This window comes from Loxodonta africana, chromosome 8 (assembly GCF_030014295.1).
Source record: "Loxodonta africana isolate mLoxAfr1 chromosome 8, mLoxAfr1.hap2, whole genome shotgun sequence".
NCBI lineage: Eukaryota > Metazoa > Chordata > Mammalia > Proboscidea > Elephantidae > Loxodonta > Loxodonta africana.
The window spans coordinates 46722683-46745769 of record NC_087349.1 but is presented as its reverse complement, the minus strand read 5'-3'; the positions used below and the strand labels follow the sequence as shown (position 1 = coordinate 46745769).

The 23087-nt window shown below is 39.9% G+C and overlaps 2 protein-coding genes across 5 annotated transcripts in view; one reads left to right on the top strand and one right to left on the bottom strand.

The window, feature by feature from the left end:
• The window catches only part of GSAP (gamma-secretase activating protein), a 99446-nt gene extending 87896 nt beyond the window's left edge, over positions 1-11550 (top strand). For 2 of the 4 annotated variants that reach the window (XM_064289902.1, XM_064289901.1), the window contains 5 exons: positions 6155-6274; positions 7331-7392; positions 8587-8688; positions 8844-8943; positions 9391-11550. In XM_064289902.1, the coding sequence (XP_064145972.1) occupies positions 6155-6274; positions 7331-7392; positions 8587-8688; positions 8844-8943; positions 9391-9482 (476 nt within the window). In that variant the 3' untranslated portion in view covers positions 9483-11550. The remainder of the gene's footprint in view (positions 1-6154; positions 6275-7330; positions 7393-8586; positions 8689-8843; positions 8944-9390) is intronic. The other 2 variants (XM_064289903.1, XM_064289904.1) reach the window with 2 other exon arrangements.
• Positions 11156-23087, bottom strand: part of CCDC146 (coiled-coil domain containing 146) — a 163263-nt gene continuing 151331 nt past the window's right edge. Inside the window, exons 15-19 of the mRNA XM_003407184.3 lie at positions 21738-21966; positions 19662-19790; positions 19129-19266; positions 13889-14137; positions 11156-12598 (exon numbers count right to left, since the gene is read on the bottom strand). Of these exons, the coding sequence (XP_003407232.2) occupies positions 12395-12598; positions 13889-14137; positions 19129-19266; positions 19662-19790; positions 21738-21966 (949 nt within the window). The 3' untranslated portion in view covers positions 11156-12394. The remainder of the gene's footprint in view (positions 12599-13888; positions 14138-19128; positions 19267-19661; positions 19791-21737; positions 21967-23087) is intronic.

The following is a 23087-nucleotide window of genomic DNA, read 5'->3' as shown; positions in this document are numbered from 1 at the left end:
GATTCTTATGTACTTGGAAGCCGGAAGAATTTCCCCTAGGATTCTGAAACAAGATTAAGCCAGGCCTCAAAGCAGTCACTGGGACATGTCCCTGTAGTCATTCATTTAATTGGTCGTATGTTCACTCAATCAAAAAATATTTGTTGAGCACCTATTATGTGCCATGTACTGTGCCAGAAATTAGGGCAGTTACAAAGATGAACAAAAGTCTAGTCGGGAGGATGTGCATATAAATCAGTATTCACTGTAAGAAATAAATCAGTTCTTGTTTGCTGTAAACTACCTGCCTTGTGTTTATTATATATAAGTTCTGATAAGTGTTCAACTTTATGGTATCTATCACTACATAATATATATTGGCTGGTTTTATTTAATTCATTAATTCATATACATCCATCTATCTATCCATCAAAAGGAGCCCTGGGGGTACAATGGTTAAGTGCTCAGCTGCTAACCGAAAGGTCAGCACTTCGAACCTACCAGCCACTCCAAGGGAGAAAGATGTGACAGTCTGCGGTTCCATAAGGATTTAAGACCTTGGAAACCCTATGGGGCAGCTCTATTCTGTCCTATAGGGTTGCTATGAATTGGAATCAACTCAATAGCAGTGTTTTTTTTTTTTAATCCATCCATCATTCATTCATTCTTTCATTTGTTTATTTTAAGCTAACACTTATATGGTAATCGTTTTGTGCCAGATACTGTTCCAAGTACTTCACATAAATTAACACATTTAATTTTCATAACAACTCAAAGCTATAGGAATTTAGATTGAACCATATTAAATTGTCAATGTTGTTGTTGTTAGGTGCCATAGAATCAGTTCCGACTCATAGCAACTCTACAGGACAGAGTAGAATGGCCCCACAGGGTTTCCAAGGAACAGCTGGTAGATTTGAACTACCAACCTTTTGTTAATAGCTGAGGTCTTAACCGCTATGCCACCAGAGCTCCTAAATTGTCAATATCCAATCTTTTTTTTTTTTGTACTAACAAAAATAGCACTTTCACATGGTTCCACCTAATTGTTTCTATTCTATAACCTTTCTGAGGCACAGAAAGGTTAAGTAACTTGCCTAAAGTCACACAGCTGTCAAGTGACAGAGCCAGTGTTAAATCCAGGCAGTCTGACTCCAAAATATCGGCTTTTAGCTATTTTTTCGGTGTTACTTCTTGAATTTTATATTCTATTTCAATTAGTTGATGTCAAAACATTATGTATGGGTGCAAAGAATCCCCTTAGCACATCTCAGCTTCTCTGCATTTATGATATGTTTGGTACAGTTTAGAATCCTTCTTGATTACTCCATCTGTTGTTGTTAGGTGTTGTCGAGTTGGTTCCAACTCATAGTGACCCTATGTACAACAGAGCTAAACACTGCCCAGTCCTACACCATCCTCACAATCGTTGTTATGCTTGAGCCCATTGTTGAGGGGCTCATCTTCTGGCACTATATCAGACAACGTTCTCTTGCTATTCAGAAGGTTTTCACTGGCTAATTCTTTTCAGGAGTAGACCACTGAGTCCGTCTTCCTAGTCTGTCTTAGTCTGGAAGCTCAGCTGAAACCTGTCTGCCATGGGTGACCCTGTTGGTATTTGAACACTGGTGGCATAGCTTCCAGCATCATAGGAACGCACAAGCCCCCACCATACAACAAACTGACAGACACGATGCCTCCATCTATGTACTTTATTTTACAAGGTCTGTTTGTAGGTGGAGGCAAAAAAAGAGTTTCCATTAACTTTGTAAGCATCTGAAATTATCCCAGTGGAATATGAATTGTGAGATGCCCTCTAGAAGGAGTGAAGGAATTTCATGGAACCTCTGTATTGCTTTCTGGCTTAAGCTCTAGTTGTCATTAACATAAAAATTTGATAGAGGAACAGATCCATGGCTTCAGGTTTGCCCATCACGGGTGTTTAAGCCCATTTTATTACTAAACGAAACTGTCTTACCGGGGACAATATTATGCCTGAAAGATCATACAAATCCACTTTCTACAGAGCTTTCATTTCTTCACAGGGATAAGGAGGGAAAACATAGAAAAACGTTACCCGTAGTGATTGAGAATTATTACTAGAGTAGATGTAAGGCCTGTGTCAGCTGTCTTCACATGGCCGTCTTCCCCTTGTGTGTGTCTCTGTGTCCCCTCCTCTTATAAGGACATTGGTCATTCGATTTAGGGCCCACTCTAAATCCAGGATGATTTTGTCTTGAGATTCTTAACTAATTGCATTTACAAAGACCGTGTTTCCCAATAAGGTCATATTCTGAGGTTACATGTAGATGTGAATTTCAAGGGGACACTATTTAATGTACTGCACCTCATGTGACATGGAAATAGAGGTGAGGATGAGGTGAGCGACACTGGATCATCATTTGTGTCTGTGTGTGTGTAAATACAGGGTATTTGTACGTGTAGATGTGTAAGTATACTTGTTTTCTAAGCCTACTGGACTACCGTATTTTTATGCAAATAACATGCACAGTCTACATTTTTTTGCCAACCACGCCCCCACCCCTCATGAGGTACTTTAATAAGTGCTATGCTAATTTTTTATGTAAAGATAAATCAGTATAGTGTGCTTACTAAAATACTTCGGGGTGGGAGGTGGGGCGAGGGCGAAGTTGGCAAAACAAACATAGAATGTGTTATTTCTGTAAAAATACAGTACTACTCAAACTACTGACCTATCTGAGTTCCAAGTGTCAGAATTTATAACCTGAATTGGTTAAAGAGAAAAAGGGAATGAGGACCACAAAAAGGAAGTCATGGTTTCAAGTTGGAGAATCTGCTATTTAAAAGGGACCTGTGTTCCCCTTGCTGGCTAGAGGAGGTCAGAAGTGCTGGAAGATTGCAGTTGAAAGCGTTCTCCTTCAGAACTAATACCTAGTTTTAGCCAATTTGTGCTGCCACTTAGAGCTGACATGTAGAGAGGAGGCCAAGACCAGGCTGCTAAATTTTGTACTGTGACTTAGGCATAGAGGGCAAAGGGTAATCCAGGGATCCTTAGTACATGGACACAGGGCTGGAGAAGGAATTTTGAATCCAAGAAATCTATAAAATCTGTGGCTGTCAAGTTGATTCTGACTCATAGTGACCCTACAGGACAGAGTAGAACTGTCCCATGGGGTTTCCAAGGCTGTAATCTTTATGAAAGCAATCTGCTACATCTTTCTGCTATGGAGTGGCTGGTAGGTTCGAACCGCTGACCTTTCTGTTAGCAGCCAAGTGTTTAACCACTGTGCCACCAGGGTACCTTAGGAAATCTACAGGACTGATAATCTATTATAAACTTTTCTTCAGAAATAATTTCATAACTTTTCAAATCTTGGGGTGAATTTCCAAAGGCAAATCCATTTGGAAATCTTATCCTTCTGGTTAGCTAATAAAACCACTGCTTTTTGGATTCAGGGAAACTAGTGTACTCATCTCATTGTCAGCTCATTAACTAGTGCTTGCGGGCAGTTTGCACTTTATCTGACCCTTGGTGTTGCCAGGACTTAGGACTGTCCCACTTCTTGTGATTCATCTGCTCTGAGAGAGAGAAAAAGTCTACGATTTCTCTGAATCCAAGTCCCTGCTCTTTGGGCATCATTCCTCTGTCATGTAAGCCCCTAACATTAGGCTCTGATTTTTCTCTGTCATTCCCCACCCACATCCAATCATTTGCCAATACACATGGCCATCTTCTCCAATCCCTTCCCTCCCCTTTCACTATCAACACCCTTATTATCACTGGCCTAGGTTCAAATAATAGCTGCCCAATGGCTCTTCTTACCTCCTGTAGCAAGCAGTTACCCCAGTCCATTCTTTGCCTGTTGCCATATTAATATTCTAAAAGTAAAACTCAAATCCTGCTCAAAAACCTTCAGTGCCTCCCGAGAGTCTTCCAAATTAATAAATTCCTTGCTGTCATTCTGCATTCTCTTCAACGAGACTATGATCTCAGCCCATCACACGTTCTCACAGCACCCTGCACGTTTTCTTTTTTTTCACTATTTTTTTTATTTTGAAATAATTTTATTTTGTTTTTATTTATTGTGCTTTAAGGTTACAAATCAAGTCAGTCTCTCATAAAAAAAAAAAAAAAATTATATATACCTTGCTATGTACTCCTAGCTGCTGTCCCCTGAATGAGACAGCACATTCCTCCTCTCCACCCTGTATTCCCTGTGACCGTTCAGCCAGCTCCTGTCCCCCTCTGCCTTCTCATCTCATCTCCATTCAGGATCTGGCCACATAGTCTCATGTGTCCACTTAAGCCAAGAAGTTCACTCCTCACTGGTATCATTTTCCGTCTTATAGTCCAGTCCAACCCCTGTTTGAAGAGTTGGCTTTGGGAATGGTTCTAGGCTTGGGGTAACAGAGGGTTCGGGGACCATGACCTCTGGGGTCCCTCCAGTCTCAGTCAGGCCATTAAGTCGGGTCTTTTTACGAGAATTTGAGGTCTGCATCCCACTATTCTCTTGCTCCATCAGGGATTCTCTGTTCCTGCATGTTTTCTTTATAGGACTGGTTACATTTTAGAAGTAAATATTCATTTTTGTAATTTCTTGATGGTCTGTCTCCCTCATCAGCCTGTAAGGGGTATGGGAGGAACAGCCGTGCCTATTTTGGTCATTATTGTACTCGTGGCCCAGTGCCCAGTGCATGGAAGGGAGTTGTTGAATTAACTTACCTTTTTTGACCTTAGCTCTCATCATTCCTTTACCCTCATACAAGGGTCCAGCAGAACTGAATCATTTATTTATTTATTTAATGTACTCCATACTTTCTCACCTTTGGGCCTCTGTTCATAGTGTTCCATGAACCCAGCTACCAATTATAGAGGCAGGATAATGTTATGGTTGAAAGCCCAGGCTAAAATCTGAGTGTCTGAGTTCAAATGTCAACTCTGCTACAACAACAACTTACTGTTTATACGACTCTGGGCAGGTTTCTCAGCTTCTGTGTATCTTGGTTCCCCATGTACAAGATGGGGATCTATTAGTTCCCACTTCATAATATTGCATGAGGATCAGATGAGCCAAGACATGATTGAAGCCCTCAGTACATGCTCTGGGAAACCATGTGCTAGGCTCTTCACAGACCTAGCTCTAGTATCCCAACAGCCCATGAGAAAGTACTGATGGCTCCACTTTAGGGATGAAGAAACCGAGGCTCAAAAAAACTTGGTTACTTACAGCTAGTAAGTAGCACGGCAGGAGGCTAGCCCAGGTCTGTTCATTCTGAGCCTGTCTTTTCTCCACTGTCTCCACTCAGCAGATTCTCTTGCCTCATTTCCACTCCTAGGAATTTTTTTTTATCCTTCAAAAAAAAACCCATCTTGGAGAAGATAGCATTTATCCTTCAAAAAGCTCCCTGTAAATGCTATCTTCTCCAAGAGGGTTTTTCTGATTCTTCCCTGGTCTGATATCATCTTCTCCAGTGTATGTTGGTTTTATCTTTTGTTAGTAAGAATGTACTTTGAGCTTTAGGTTTGTGAGACTTGATAGGAGATATCTGAGAGAGTATCTACCTCTCTGTTGAATTCCTGTAGATTTGCTATTTGGCCATATCATTTCATTATTTCTTTTCTATAATTTAGTCCAGGTAGACTCTAAAAGCCTTTCTGTAGGGCACACCTGGAGATCAGGCATGTAAAGAGCATTAATAACTTGGATCTTCCTAAGTTGGGACTGGATGTATAAATCCAAAAGTATTTCTTTTTAGGTTCTTAGTCATTTTATAAACTATTCCTTTTTGGTCCAGTTTTTTTTCCCTTTGGCAAAATGGTCCCCATCCATCAGGCTTTTAGCCTGGGCAAATGGAGTTTGAAGTTTTTCTGTTAATTGTTCTCTTTTGCCATCTAGCCATAGAATTGCAAACATATTACATTGTAAGACCAATTTTCATTGAGCAGGCATTGACCTCTTTCTACCTAGGGTGGGACACAGGTGAAGCGAATACATTTTGGAAACTTACTATATACCTAGCACTATTCTTAGTCCTGATAATACAAAGAAGGAAAATTGGACCTCGTCCTCAAAGGACACTTAGTTGGCCCTAGGTGGCAAGCATTGAACAGTGCTTCATTAACACCATCTAGTTCATTCCCTCTGGAAGGCTGGAGATGTGATTGACCATGTTGTCGGACCTCTCATCCTAGGTTTTCACACTCTGCACACAGTCCTTGGTGTCCACTGCCTCCCTTTGCATAACCTGCTGCATTACATTGATAATGGAGTATTGCTTCTCACAGAAACAGCTGTCACAAGGCTCATGAAAGGTAAGAGACTTTATGTTTGCCAGAGTACCAGTTCTAGTCTGAGTACCACCAGGGCCGGCTTCATAGACATATAACCTGTGCAGTCCCATACGGCCCTGCTGTACTTAGAAGGACTCTGAGCTTGGTTAAATATCTGCTGCTGCCATCTGGAAATTCCTAATATTTTCTGAATAAGACCAGACCAGACCAGACCCAGTGCTGTTGAGTCGATTCCGACTCATAGCGACCTTATAGGACAGAGTAGAACTGCCCAATAGAGTTTCCAAGGAGCACCTGGCGGATTCAAACTGCCAACCCTTTGGTTAGCAGCTGTAGCACTTAACCACTACGCCACCAGGGTTTCCTTCTGAATAAGGGGCCCCTTATTTTCATTTTGCAGAAAAAATTGCAGAGGACCCTGTAAATTATGTAGCCAGTCTTGCTGAGTACGGCTCATTTTCTGTAAACATCTTTCCTGAGTGGATCAATTTAAAGTAACTTAGCTCTTCAGGAGGCCCCAAAGGGCATCTTAATTCACATAAAGCCAATGTATTCCTTTTTTGTACAAGAGGGCACTTGAGGCTAGGAGACTGTAGGCTTGTTTCTCAAAGTGTCAGTGAAATGGCTTACTTTCAACTGATTAACCCCATCATTTCAAAACTAGATTTCAAATGCAAGAAAAATTAATGAGAGATTCGGTGTGTATCTGAATTTGAACTTTAAGTAAAGTCTGTAGCGTAGTTACTCTCACTTACATTATTCACTTGTGGTATTTTATAGATGAGTTTTGTTAATATTTAGTACAGCATTTACCATTCCTCAAAGCACCTTTTGTTTTAAATTAGTCGACAAAGTTGCTTTGTGACTGGCAGCATGCTACATAAGAATGTTCATTAAAAATCCCTGTTTATTCAGAGCGATGAAAACTGAAAAAATTTCAACATGGTGTTAGATTTTTAGCTTGAGAATACAAGGTGGCTATATGCCGTATCAGTATAAGCCACTGAAGTATTACTGACTTGCTGAGGTATTAAAATGGAGATTTGTCTTCTTTGCCAATCTCTGACTTTCTTGTAGATCTGGACAATACAGAGAGGAATGAAAAACTAAAATTTAGCATCATCGTGCGGCTTCCTCCGGTAATACTGAATTGTATTTTCTCCTTAAGTCTTGGGGTGGGCCTCCTTTAATTTCTTCTTGGACAAAGAGCATGTACTTCCTTTGAGCTAAAGTCAGTTGAATTGTTTCCCTTTTCAGTCCTTTCCAAGAAATCCTATCCATCCTCATCCCTGTCTGCTGTTTCCTGCTGGGCCTACAAAGTGCTTTGCTCCTCTAGCTTTGTATTGCCTTGGCGTATTTGGACATTTTCTCCTCTTAGGAAACTACTGCTAGTATTTACATATGTGACTCTGAGGGGAAGCATGTGCTTTTGGCATTTAAACTGATAAGAAATTTAAATACAGGTAAGGTCAGAAGGTTCTGGAACTGTATTTCCTCCTACTATGATTTCTACCAGAGCAGGAAGACATTCCCAGGTTGAAGGAAGAATGAGAGACATGAAAGAAATAGTAACAAAGGCACTCCTTGTTTTTATGGGGGATCTTAGCTCTCTTAGTCAGGAATACTATGAAAATATGAAATTCCAGGGCAAGGTCTTCAGAGCCTCTGAGTCCATGAACTTCCTGACCCTAAGAGCCTTGGCTATCTCTGCTGCTGTTTACATACCTTGAGCACATGTCTCTCCGGCAGGTTCCTTCCCATCCTCCCAGAAGGGATATCTGCTTCCTTTCTGAACCTAATGGGCTTGCCCTTCCTTCGCTGGTTTACTGAAGCAAGGGCAAGGATAGAAAACAAAGCATATTTTCCGTGGCTAGATCTCTCTGGGGAGTATCTCTAAACATTTAGTTTCATCTCTAAATTTTATTTTCTGCCTCATAGTCTAAGGGAATTGAAGTTTTATGGGCAAGACACTGGCAGAGAAGTTGATATAAATATGCCTACTACCTTTAGATTCCTGTCAAAACATCAATTCGGGCTGGCATGGAAATCCCCACTTTTGAAGAGTAGCAGACGAATTCCATGTCAGAAAATAATTTGGCCTCATCAGTGTATAAACTGCCTTCCTCAGGGTAGCATTTGTTGGAGCATTTATTCAAAACTCAGAAGCATATCTCATAGAAACATGCCCTTTCTCCAAGGGTCCATTAACCCTAAAATGCCTGTCTTTTAAACTAAGTAGATACTTTATAATAATATTTTAAAAATGATGACTAGATATAACCTTATTTAATGTAATATGAGGTATATTCTCCTTTGTGTATTTTTCAATTTAGCTTATTGGTCAGAAGATCAGTCGACTTTGGGATCATCCTATGAGTTCCAGTATTATTTCACAGAATCATGTAAAGCAATTGCTTCAGAACTATAAGAAACAGGTGAGTGTGTCTGAAAGCACAGCCACACTAAATGTTTTTGGATACTGTCTGCAAATTGAAGCATATCCATCTGAGCAGCAATTGTAATCATCATCTTATTTAAATGTGTGCTTGTTTTGGAAAATCAACTAATACCAGAGTGGTTTTCCCTGTAGCCTCGGAATTCTATGATTGACAAGTCATCATTCAGTGTAGAATTTCTGCCTCTGAACTACTTCATTGACATACTGACAGATATTGAGTCCTCCAATCAAGGTAACTGGGTTCTCAGGGCTTTCTTGCTTTTCCCTTGACACCCCAGTCATCCCCAGTTCACATCTGTGGACTTTCTTCTTTCCAAAATACCCCTTACTTCTAAGTAGGTCCTTATTGCAGTTGGCTTTAATTAGCAATACACAGTCTACTACCTAGAGTAAATTACCAAAGGAATAATCACCAGACTGAAGTTTTAAAAGGATTTAAAGCCCATTTGGTTGATGTGGATGCCCTTTCTTGGTGCTGAGGTTTAATATTTGTTCTTACACAACAACAACATTATTATTTTACAATATACGTAACAGATTATACATAATATACAAACTTAACATATTCTCAGAATAATGTTTTATTAAAATATAAAATAATTATGATTTTGACTGGAGTTGAGGGCACAAACTTATGTGTTCCATGGCTTCATGGTAACTCTTTTTTCTTTTTTTCCAGCTCTGTATGCTTTTGAAGGACATGACAATGTGGATGCAAAATTTGTAGGGGAAGCAGCTCTGAAACACACAACAATGCTTTTAGGCTTATAAAAGAGCAAATGCAGTTAAATTAGCTTCCAATATTGTAATCTTGCTTTAGCAATATTTAAAATCATTGATAAAAATCAGAATATATCCTTGAGCCACCTGAACACCTGTTTAGATAGAGCTAAACTGCTGTACCTCACCTCAGTGTTGAATATCAGGTGAACAGTCAAGTGTAGAGAAATGATGAACAGTCCAAAGAGGCAAAACAAAAACAAACAAACACAAACATTGCTGTTGAGTCGATTCTGACTCATAATGACTCTATAGGACAGAGTAGAACTGCCCCATATGGTTTCCAAGGAGTGGCTGGTAGACTCCAATTGCCAACCTTTTGGTTAGCAAACCACTGTGCCAAAAGAGGCATAAAATGGCATAAATGATGCTCTTCTGGGAATTATTTTTCTAGCAGCCTAATAGGCCCCAAACTAGTCTCTTTGTACTCTGAAATAAAACATGCTATAAACATGTAGGAAACAGTCCTTAGGAAAGCAAAAACTAGATGTGTCTTTGTAAATAACAAAAGAAGAAAAATTAAATGTTACCTAAAAACTCTATTTGGACAGAGGAGACTTTCTGAAAATGGAATTTGGGCTAAATGAAATCTTCTATCTCCAGTATAGAATAATTTGTAACATATATTAGTTTGTACATACAGTATTTGGAGTACAATATGTTTTTGTGATGGTTCAGATGGAACTGTGTTTAATTTTTTTAAGGTTTTCTTTTTTTATATATTTATAAAAGTTTGATTTAGTAATGTCTTGTCATTAAAAAAAAAATTTTTTTTTGTCATTAAAAGAAAAGAAAGAAAAAAATAAAACACTGAAGGTTTTAGCCTGACTCTTCCTGTTCTTTGAACATAGATAGCACTTTTATTCTAGCTAGGAATCAAGAGTTCATTAGCATATTCCCTGCAATGGCCCCATGACACCTAATTTTCTTTTTGTTTTCACTCTTGTACAGTGACTTCATTCTGAACCATAAATACAGTTGCTGCCCCGGGGTCAGCCCCTAATCCCTTGTTTTTCTCTTGTCACACTATTTCCCTCAGTGAACTTGTGAAATTTTAATGATTGTAAATATAATGATTATAAATATTAGCCGGTATAATTCAACTTCTTTTCTAAAATCACCATGTTCTAGAAATTATCTACTTTTATAGAATTACCATTTTTGGTTAAATACTTCATGGTCACTGAAGGTCAAAATCTTGAAGCCAAATCAGCAAGGCAATGACGATTCTTTCCCTTAATACTTCCTAAAATGCTCCTTACTTTTAAGTAAGTTCTTATTGCAATTGGCGAACAATATTGGGGAAGCCTGGGCTGCCAGAAAACAAACAATTCTGCCTTGGAAAAAGTACAGGCAGAATGCTCCTTACAAGCCAAGATGCTGAGACTTGGTCTGATGTACTTTGGACATGTTATCATGAGGGACCAGTCCCTGGAAAAGGACATCTTGCTTGGTAAAGCTAGAGGGTCAGTGAAAAAGAGGAAGACCCTCAACAGGATGGATTGACACAGTGGCTGCAATGATGAGATCAAACATAGCAAGGATTGTACATGGGATGGCTATAATTTGGAACTGACTTAACATAACAACAACAACCAGTAGATTTGAGTCGATTCCATGAGTGACAGAGTAGACACTGTGTTCCGTAAGGTTTTCACAGGCTGATTTTTTGGAAGGAGGTCACTAGACCTTTCTTTTGATGCGTCTTTAGGAGGAATTGACCCTCCAACCTTTCCGAGTGGTTAACCTTTCCAAGTGGGTTAACCATTTGCACCACCCAAAAAAACCCACTGCTGTACAGTACTCTCAAATAATTCCTTTATAATGACCTCATGAAGCAATCAGGTTAGATTCAGGACTCATATCTGAGAAGGAGATTAAATTTCTCTCCTATCTGGAAGGATGAGAGCTTGGAATAGATCTTGTTTGATTTAGCAAAATAAAGGAATGTGATATTTTTTCACTCCCAGAGTTGTGAAATAAAATTAATCACTACTACCAGTATGAAATAAAGATAGCGTCAGAATATTAAAAAAAAAAAAAATTAGTGAATATAAAATCACACGTTTCAGATCCACTTGTGTGTTTGCATACACAAAAATATGAAAACAGAATTAGGAAAATATATTCCCATGAAATACAACAAAAATAGAGCAATGAAATAAGTGGAACTGGCCTCATTTTCAACTCTTACACATGCAAAGTTATAAATATGTCCACTGAGATTCTGAAAAATCTAGTATCAGAATTTTCATGAGTTTATTTGAAAAATATGAATTTATAATGGAGATAAATTAGGGCATAATTGTTTTTGTAGCAAAAGGATTCTGTCTAAAAACAATCACAACATTACTGTAAAAACGACGAGCTTCACTACTGTTTTCTACATGATTTGGATTTACCAGCATTAACTCCAAGTGCAATTTCTTATTCAACAAACTGGGCTATGCCTCTGCGGCACTTGGGATATTTTTCTTTTCAAACAGTCACTCTTCTTTAAAGTGAATATGTTGAACAGTTTTTTTCTTTTTTTTTTAGTAAATAAAGACCACTTTGCTAGTTTCTGTACCTCATTGAAAATTTATTTATTTTCATTGTGTTTTTATAGCACCTTATCTACTATATAGTTCTGAAAGGTAATTAACGTAGAGTAAAAAACAACAGGAGCAATACAAATACATGCGTTGATGTAATTGTATGACACTTCTATGCCCTACTCAACATTATATAAAATACAGTAGTTGGTGGGTATAAAGGAAGCAATGTTGTGCTCTATTGTTGATGAATTGTGAGTTTCTTATTTATCTATAATTTAGGACTATCATGCTCACATTTTCCAATTGCGGGTGTGAGGAAGCCTGGTTGAGGCGCTGTCCTTGGGAAACCTGGATTGGTGCATATATTCAGATTTCAATTGGCTTTATAACAGGTTTTCTTATGTGCCTCATGTTGGCCCCAGGTTCACTGGGTTTAAAAGGAGCCAAGGCGCCATATGGTTTTGGCAAAGGCAGAGTGGCGTCTGCCTCTGGGATGTAGGCATTGGGACGCTGCTCCGCGGTCGTGTAAACACCACTGGGCAGCTGGTGACTGTCTGCTTCTGAGAACTCCTGCAAAGAATGATTTTTTCTTTTCAGTTTTCTGATAACTCTGGTGAAGTCACTTCATCCTCGCGGCCCCAACACACCCAGCTGAGTCTGATCAGCCTTAGGCTACTAGCTGACACCCCCAGAAGGGTATCACACACATGCACAATGTGTAATACATTGTATCTCACTGGAATGGGCTGTGTTGCTCTAGTGCCACACTGTGCCTGGGGATTAAGGTTTATCAAAAGTTGCTCGGTGGGTCCTATGTTGACTATATTCCATTCTCAGTATCTTTCATCAAACACTAATGTTTTGGAAAAGGGAGGACAAATATACTTCCTTTGGTAAGTCATTTGTGAGCAAATGTTATAAAGCAAGAGGTACGGAACAAAATGAAACCAGAGGAGAGAAGTGGTCAGTAGCTTGCTTTGAACCTCAAGTTCCTCAAGGTTCTGACTGTGCTTCTGGGAAAAAAGTAATTCTTATGACACTAAAAAGAACTCTGGAGAATGGAGCCAGGTGAATGACAGCCAGGACACCATAGGTAAAATCTGAATGCCCTAAAAAGTGTAGTCCCAGGCAGTGGGAGAATTATAAACCAGACCCTGTTGCCAGGTGTTCTTATGTGTGTTTGGAATGCATTATGTTCTTGGGTTAGGGAGTGAATGCTAATCCTTTTGGGGGCAGTGCATCTACTTGACAGTCTAAGGGTATAGTTTCCTTGGAAAGATGCCCAATTTCATTCTAGGAATATTGAAAGGTCATGGGGCTAGGCAATACTGGGTACCCAACTTGAGAGTGGAGTCAGTGGATAGACCTAAGCTTAGGCCAGTGGCAGAAGAAGAAAGGTGTGGCACCAAGGTCTGTGGTATACTCAAGGTGCAGTGTCTGTGAGGGGTGGCAACCATAATACAGCTGGAGGTCTCACAATGTGCTGTGGAGGCCACAGTGGATGGACATGGAAGATTCAGTTGTGTTCTGAGCAGGGGTGCGAGGACAGAGACTGGAGACTCATGAGCATTGTCATGCCAGTGGGAGGCCATGGTTATGCCACAGTAGCCCAGGATATAAGACTGTGGGGTGGGACTTGGTGCTTGTCAAGCATTCTCCAGGGAATATGGCAGCACTTGAGACTATTGTACTTTAATCTGTCTACATAATATCTTAAAAACCACAAACTTCCTTCTAATGACTGTGGGGGCTATGTGAGCAGTTGAATGGGAAATTTTCATATATTTTGGGATGACTCATACCCTGAAAACAGCCCGTCCTGGCAGAGTTGACAAATGCAACATGGGAGTCAAAACTTACCCGAGACTTCTCAGCGATGGCCAATGAATACATTTCTTCATCTCGTAGTACCTTCAACCATTCTCTCTCAATCTCTTTATTGAGTGGCAGGCCCTTCTCTATCCTGGAATTGCAAGAGTAGATGAAGTCTTCTTTCTCTCTGACTTCCTTTTGGAGTTCGATGGCCAGAGCTTGTTTCATGGATAGTTCAGCAACAACAGCCATCAGTTTTTCAGTAGCATCTTTGATCTTCTTCTGGTAGCCATTCATCTAGAATTAAAGAGCCCAAGGCTTAGCCTGCACATGCATTCCATGAAGACTTGAAGAAAATGACAGGCTGCTGGCTCTCTATAACGGTGGCAGACATTCTTACCTGAAGGAAGGAGGGGCTAACTGGGAATTCATAGAAAATAAGAACCGGAAGAGACCTCAGAGATTGAGCCCAACACCCTGGTTTTGTAAATGCAAACGAGGAGAGAAAGGATAGAGGCCTGTTTGTTTAGTTGCTGGATTTCAAGGTGGAGAGCATTGAGTGAGTTTAGGGTCTTTATTTTTAAGAGGTGAGTAGGAGAGTGGAAAGAATGTTCTTGATGTCTAAGTTTTGGCCTAATTTTGCCATGTATTAGTTTGTCACATATCCAGGGGAAAATCTGGTAGAAAAACTATTTAAACATTACTCTTTGCTTATTTAAGAAAATCAGCAGAGGTCCTGCATTTGAAACAATTTTTTAACGGAAACTATGACCTCAATGTGTTTGAATCATAATTTCTAGGATGCATCATTACTAGGTCATAAACAAGCTCAACAACTATGCCACCAGGGCTTCCAGCATTAACTGAGCTGGGGAAAGTTTGGCCAATAGTTTGGAATGAGATATTTGTGGCACTTTGTTTTGTTTTAATGTTTCATATTGACTAGGCATCAGGGCAGAAATGAAGAGGAAGGGACACAGTGTCCGTGCTGTATGAAGCTCACACAGTCTAGTGGGGGAGAAGATAAGACAATGATGACAGTCCCACACTCCAGACCATGGGCTCCTGAGAGCAGCAACTGTTCCTTGTTCCTAGTTTTCCCAGTGTCTAGCATGTACTAGACTCTAGAAAAATGTTTGTTGAAGAAATAAGTAAGCAATCAGTGCTGTTCCATCAGAAACACCTCTGGCACACTAAATAAATGAGGAATTGTAAATAGTAGGCCTTCCTTGACGTATTTATCTGGCTTTTACATTTCCATTGACTACTTCCACTAAAAGACACTGACCATTCTAGTGGCAGTTGTGCAATTCATAGCTTTACCTCATACAATAAGGGCTAAGAAATGACAGATTGGCCCATAAAATAAATCGTATCATTCATGCGTACTATCCTTCTCTAAATCATCTAAATGAAACCAAATGGTAAACATTTTCCCTATAGAACAAGGATGAGAAGATAAGGGGAGATAGGGAAGCTTGACTAAGGGAAAGAGAACAACCAGAATGGAAATAATGAGGATGCTGATATATTGTGAAAAATGTAACCAATGTCACTAAATAATACGTATATAAAAAAAAACATATGTATAGAAATTATTAAATGAGAGCCTAATTTCCTTGTTGAACTTTCACCAAAAACACAATAAAATATTAAAAAAAAAAAAAAACGAGGCTCGGGAACTTTGCCTGAATTAACATAATTAACACGTCCAATGTTTCTTTAAAGAGTCCCTGGTTGACACAGATGGTTAAGTGTTTGGCTACTAACTGTAAGGTTGGTGGTTTGAATCTATCCAGAAGCACCTTGAAAGAAAGGCCAGATAGGTGATCTACTTTCAAAAAATCAGTCACTGAAAACCCTACGGAGCACAGTTCTACTCTGACACACCTGGGGTCGCCATGAGTCAGTGTTGTCTTTACAGCAACTGGTTTATTTAGCATCAGTAGAGTTAAAAAACAGGATTAACTGGAAAAAATGATTTCAAAAGGCAGAGGAGAAGTTAAAACTGGAATTGGTGATTCCTACAAGCTTTCTGGAGCCCTGGTGGTGCAGTGGTTAAGAGCTTGGGAGCTAACCAAAAGGTTGGCAGTTCGAATCTTATCAGCCGCTCCTTGGAAACCCTATGGGGCAGTTCTACCCTGTCCTGTAGGGTTTCCGTGAGTGGAAATCAACTCGACGGCAATGGGTTTCCTTTTTTTTTGTATAAGCTTTCTGGCCCACAGCACAGCTTTTTAGTGTGGCTTTAGCCATGGGGGCCACTGAGTGGTGACTCCTCCCACCCACTGACATTCATTCTCTTACTAGCTTTATTTTTTTCTTCACACGTTTTACTACTGACATATTATATATGTTTGGCTATTTGGTTATAGTCTGTCATCCCACGAGAATTAACTCTTTGTAAGGACAAGGACTGTTTATTCATCGTCATATTCCCAGGGCCTAGGATGGTACTTGGGACATAAAAACCAACCAATGGCTGTGAAATTGACTCTGATGCATGGTGACCCCATTGTCTCAGAGTAGAACTGTGCCCCACAGGGTTTTAGTAGCTGATTTTTTTGGAAGTAGATCGGTAGGTCTTTCTTTCAAGGTGCCTCTGGGTGAACTCGAGCCTTTAACCCTTCGGTTAGTAGCCAAACATGTTAACTGCGCCACCCAGGTACTCCGCTTGGAACATAGGAGCACCAAACAAAATTTAAATACTTGTTGAATGACGGAACTAATAGATTCTTAGTCTATTTTAATTCATCAGTCTTTTGAACCCGGGTAAATTGGGACATGAAAATGAACTTCCAAAAATTATGCTTGACCTCAAAGCACTTTTCTCTCCTAATACAGCACATGCTGGTCATATCTATACAACTGCTTAGAGAAATGTTGCTGCCAGTGAATTATCTGCCTCTAAAAAATGATTCATGTACTGACTTTGCCTCCTTAAGGAGGTAGAGAATATAAATTTTTATAACTCTTCTACACGGCATTAATTTTTAGGAAGTATATATTGAATTGCTTGGTAAAGTACAGGGTCAATGAGGAAGATCCTCAACAAGATGGATTGATGCAGTGGCTGCAACAATGGGCCCAAGCATAATAACGATTGTGGGCAGGGTGCAGGACTGGGCAGTATTTCGTTCTGTTATACATAGGGTCACTATGAGTCAGAACTGACTCAAAGGCACCTAACAACAACAACACCATATATTGAATAAAAATGACTACCATTTTAAGATTCAATGATGAATCATTATCTTATATTCCATTAACTAATCAACCATTGCACTCTTGTGTGTGTGTGTGTGTGCGCACGTGCCCGTGTAAGTAGCCAACCTCCATTTTCTTCCATAAATAAGAAAAGGTTGATATTATTCTGGGTTGTTCTAAGTCTTTCCTGAGGTGTCCCATTCTCTGTTCATTTGGGAAACTTGCTGCAGGAGCCATAAGCTAACTAGGAGAGAAGAGGGATGTGGAGACATGCTCTCTTCTTGAGCATCCCCAAGAGGGTAAGCCATTTATGTGCTAAACTATGTAATGCTTGCAACAACTTTAGGTGAAACAACCCATTTCACAGATAAGGAAACTAAGTATTAGGATTGTTTATGTATCTTTCCCAAGGTTACTTGTTAGTATTGGTAAAACACAGATCTGAGATCTGAATGTCTTTCTCTACCTCCTAGCTTTGCCTACTATGAGGAGATTGCCATTTTAAATGCTTCAAAACAAAACAAAAACAAAAACAAAAAAAGAACCAGGTAAAGAGCACTGAAGGTAGGGAAAACAAAGAAGAGAGAAATCATTAGGATAGAACTCAGCTATGCTGGAGTCAGAAACACTGGTGGCATAGTGATTAAGAGCTATAGCTGCTAACCTAAAGACTGGCAGTTCAAATCTACCAGGTGCTCCTTGGAAACCCTATGGGGCACTTCTATTCTGTCCTATAAGGTCACTATGAGTTGGATTTTTTTGGCTATACTGGAGCCTTCCTGGCCGTACAAATGGTCTTACTATTTGCATTTCTCTAACATTATGGCTGACTTCTGAAGAGACTCTGCCATGCCTTCAGTGAAAAGTGAACTCCTGCAAAGAAAAGGAAATTGATTTTACAAAAGGCAGGCAGGCAACATTTAAAGAAACATTGGACACGCTAATTCAGGCAAAGTTCATGTGCCTCAATTCGTCTTGCCTGTATTTTATGAGGTAAAGCTGTGAATCACACAACTGCCACAGGATTGGTCAGTGCCTATTAGTGGAAGTGGTCAAAGGGGAAGTGTAAAAGCCAAATTAAAACGTCAAGGAAGGCCTACGATTTACAATTCCCCATTTATCTAGTGTGCCAGAGCTGTTCCCGGCACAGGATTGACTGTTCACTTATTTATTCAGCAAACATTTTTCTAGAATCTTGTACATGCTAGACACTGGGGAAACTAGGAAGAATGAGGAACAGTTGCTGCTCTCAGGAGCCCACAGTCTCGGGTGTGGGACTGTGTGAGCTTCATACTGCACGGACAATGTGTCCCTTCCTCTTCATTTCTGCCCCATGCCCAGTCGGTGTGCAGTAACTATTTGATAACTGACTGAAACACCTGTGCCATTACAGTGCGATGCTCCATGGGGCCATGGAGGCCAGGGGAGCAGCCTAACCTCTAACTGCTTGGGTGCATGGTTCTGTTGCTTCAATCACCAACCTGCTGGCTGCTCCTTTCAGTGTTGCTTCTAGTAGGTTCTGCTGCTTTGAATCTGTAGTCTCAATATCTTAAGCGTAATACATTATGAAGCTCTGTACTACTTGACTTTCCTCACTAATAGGGCCTGAGGGCAGCTTCAACTCGTGGTGCAGCAGGCCTGGGTGTGGTGTGACTGCTGTTCTCTTTAATGGTCCCTTCTACTTCTGGTTCAGGCTGAGTTCTGGATTGGAGTCATTCCCATTCAGACCCATATGTAAGTGAGGCAGTACCACGCTTCCTATTCACAAGGGACTAGAAAGGATCTAACTTTGAGCATGAAATATGAAGGTAACAATTGTTATGTCTGAGTAGGTGCCTTGTTAAGTGAAACACGTATACTGTCATTGAAAAGCTTGGGTTTTCCCTGTATAAAGAGACTTAATTTAGGAAACAAGATTGAAACTTATTTTGTACAATTCTCTCACAGACATTTTTACATTTTTGTTTCCGTAGCCATAGACCTAATCTCCCCAGTGTTGTGTCTAAATAAATAAAGCAGTCCATGGAAGATGAAAGGTAATGAAAGGGGAGGGCAGAAGAGAAAAGGCAGGGTCTGGGGCAGACCTTCTTGGCTAAAAGTAGCGTGTCCTGCTTGCAGGTCTCAGTTTTGCTGCAGAGTCTGTCTGTGAGCCGGGAGACCTGTTCATAGATGAAGTCCTTCTCCAGTAACTTCTCCTCCTTCTGGGCCAGCTGTAGTTCCAGCTATGGTTGAAAATAATTTCAGTAAGGAGAAAATAGTCATGCAAAATAAAATCTTCTTTCGTAATTAGAGCACTGACCCCCTCTTCCTCACTTAATAGAGACACATTGCTTTTTCAGTTGCCAAAATACATCTGGAAGGTCTTTAGAACTGGGCTTAGTCAAGGAGTCAGGCAGTGAAATGTGTCTTCGGCACCTTGAAACCACTGGATCTTACTTCTTTAGGCAAGAGTCTAAATCAAGCTTAGATTTCGTTACTAAATCAAGGAAAGGAATATATTAGTATCTAGAATAAAGAAGGATAGGTATGTCTGAACAACATGAGACAGTACTACAGATATTTGGGAAAAAATATCAAGAAGGGGCTAACAGATGTTATTTTAAGAAAGAACATTTACCTCATCTAATTTTTTGATCATTTGTTCTTCAGTCAGATCTTTCCCTGGAAGGAAGCGAGTTCTGTTCTTACCCTCAGGATTTACAAACTGTTTTTCCAAGTCTTTTATTCTGTCTGTACACTGTGAAAACTATTAAACAAGAAAGAAACATTAACTTTAAAATTATTACTCTAGCTCATTAAATCTTAAAATCACTTAGCTAAAGGTCTTTAGAGTCTCTCAGCAGGACCAACCCTGGTGAGGGTAGAACTGTTTTTTTAATACACCATATCAGCTGGGATGCGTGGTTAAGCATTGTTTCTGCTCATTCACGGTACCGTGACAGATGATGCCCATAACTGATTCTGAAGACAGGGCAGTGCCTTCTGGGTCATCGAAGAAAAGCCTTATTTCAGGAACAGTCCTTTGATTATACTCGCATGATACTCCGTGATTATGAACTCAAAGTACACAGCCTTGGTCTCTATAATAACCTCCAATGAAGAGATGAGCAACACGCTGGACGTTAGTCTTTTGGGTGAAATGGTTCAAAATTCCATTTAAAAACCCTTTGCTTTCAATAAGCTTAATGGCTTTCCAAAGAAGAAGAATGAAGCTCTTAATTACTGGGTCAACACAATGTACAGTCTGTGAGGAATAGCTTGAAATATTTGTATCTTTTTTGCTAAACCCCCAATATAGTATCTTATGTATCAACTATATTTTTTGGATCAATGAGACTTTGGAGGTGGATAAAGAAATATGGATACTCCCAAATAGGAGTGGTGGCCACATGTAGTGTTTGTTTTTCAGGGAGAGATGTGGAACACGGTGAAAACCAAGAGTCGTTATTTTCAGCTTTTCTACTGAATACCTGCGTAATATCACGCAAAATCATTAATCTTCTCCAAACTTTAGTTTCCTCAACTGTCAGTTGGGAAGAAAAGGCCCAATCTCACAGGATTACACTATCCAATGAGATAATAGACTTAAAATGCAGCATGTTCAAGAATGGTACAGGTAGAGGCCTTTTTTTTTTTTTCGAGGTAAATTTTTAAAATTTTAACTTATGGTCATTCTCCCTACAAAAAGAATTTTAAATGGTGACATAAATGATAATGTAATTTTTTTAATTTCCTCTCCTATTTTTCTACAGTCTTTAATTATACTTAATATGGAATTGAGGTATAAAAAAAAAAGAATTGAGGTATATATGTACATAACCCAAACCAAACCCGTTGTCGTCAGGCTGATTCCAACTCATTGCAAACCTACAGGGAAGAGTAGAACTGCCCCATAGGGTTTCCAAGGAGAGGAGAGGCTGGTGGATTTGAACTACTGACTTTTTGGTTAGCAGCCGAGCTCTTAACTACTGGGCCACCAGGGTTCGTTCCTACATGTATATGTACATACATATATAAACATTTGCTGTATTTATTATTAACAAAATTTAATGTTCCTTTTTTCTTAATTAGGAAATTAAATAAGAAACAAAAATATGGTACTTGCTTATCAAAGTGGTGCCTTGGTCGATTTCATTTCCCCATAGGCCATTGAGGAAAAACTGCTCACTTTTTCTATACAAAATAGTGTTGTTGTGTCCTAAAATAATTCATGTAACTTCTAAGATCCCTGAAATGGAGCTATTATTACAGGCACCAGGAGAATATGACTCATGATAATCCTTGGACGATTGAAAACTGTTTCAAACAGCTTCTTGAAAAAAAAAAAAAAAAGCAAACCTTTCGAGATTTCTGAAAATGATGCAAAAAAGGGGAAGACTGGAAAAAAAAAGCCAACACTGCGGCTGTGACAAATAACAGGATATGACAGGGATCCGGTGCTGCAGGGCAGAGTACAAAACAGCCTGCCAGCAGCTAGAAATTTCACATCGTGTCCTCTAAGGGCAAACGTGATTAGTGCCAATTAGGCAATCAAATAATTAAGTGCAGTTTGAAGACTGATGGGAAGTTTTCTACTGAACCTTTGTTAGGCTTAGAATTAATTCTGACAGAACAGAAATTACATAATTTACAAATTAACAAAGAAAAAAATAGCAAATGGTCCCAGAGAGTGTCTTACTAACACTTTTCCCACCTGAATCTGGAGCACTGCTAGGTCAGCATCCAGGGACCTCTTGGCTGGGAGTAATTTCTCTGTCACGAGAATCTGTCTTTGCTTCTCAGCAATCTTCAGTTTCAGGAATCGGATCTTTTCTTCTAGGACATGTATTTCAATCTCTCCATTTAGTTTCATCTTCTCTTGGATATTTATTTTCTCATAAAAAATGCACACTTCTTCTTCCCGCTCTATCAGCTGAACACCACTAAGGTCAAATTTAAAGGCAGAGGCTAAGGGAGTTTTGAGGCCACAAGTCATTGTAGTTCTCTCTACTTTGGGCACAAAATATACATCATGATTGCATAGTTCCAAAAAACAACAGATATTTACTGGTGGCTTTCTAGGGAAACCACAAACTTGGATCTTTCTGGAGATAAGACAGGGAGGGTTGTTTCATATCTCAACTCTGTAGCTGGCTAGTCACAACAACCCAGCAAGTTTTCCTAGGGTGGGAAAGAATGCTATTCCCAATGCGTGAAAAAAGTGCTTCCATGGTCAGAGTTTCTGCAGAGCCTTTTCTTTGGCCTGACTTGCCAACCAAGGCTCCAATCAAGCCAGAGGCATGTAGGCAGCGGACCAAGGAATGTGTTTCTGCAGCAGTGCTGCTCTATATTACTTGCCTGGCCCAATATGTTTTTTACAAGGTGACTATTTCTGATGCTAATTTCCCACCCAGCTATTCTGTCCTTTGGAATCATACCAGGGGAAAGGGCTCCTTGAAAAGAGATCATGGGGAGGAAACCGAGTAAGAACCGTCTAAGTCCAGCAGCTCTGGTTTGCATGACTGCTCATGCCCATAGATCTGATCAAGGCCTGGGAGCATACCGTTTGCTCTAACGCTTTGATTTGTGCCAGGAGCCAAGTCAGAGGATTTTTTTCCCCTGGAGAAAATATCAACCAGCCCTTTGAAAATGTGCCATTCTACAAATGACCCTGGAGGTCTTCCCACACTCTGTGCACATCTATTAGCCCAGGTTTCCACTTTAATTGCTTCTATTTCTCTCTGTCCTCCCTCGAAACATTTGTGCATGTTTTAATCTCAGCCCTGTGTTTTGTCTCATTTCCCTTTCATTGGCCCTTCTCCTGATCAAGCTGTCCTGACAACAGAGACCAGGAGCAATGTGTTTGTACTCTTGGTGTCTAGCAGCCCAGTGCCTTCCACAGGACAGCACACAATCAAAGTTTGATGGAAAACCTGATACCAGATGTAATTACTAGGGGATTCTACAATCTCACATTCCAGACTTCTCAGAGCACAAGCAACTTGGGGAAACTGCTAAAACAGTAATTGATTAATTGTGGCCTAGAAGAATTAATGCTACTCCT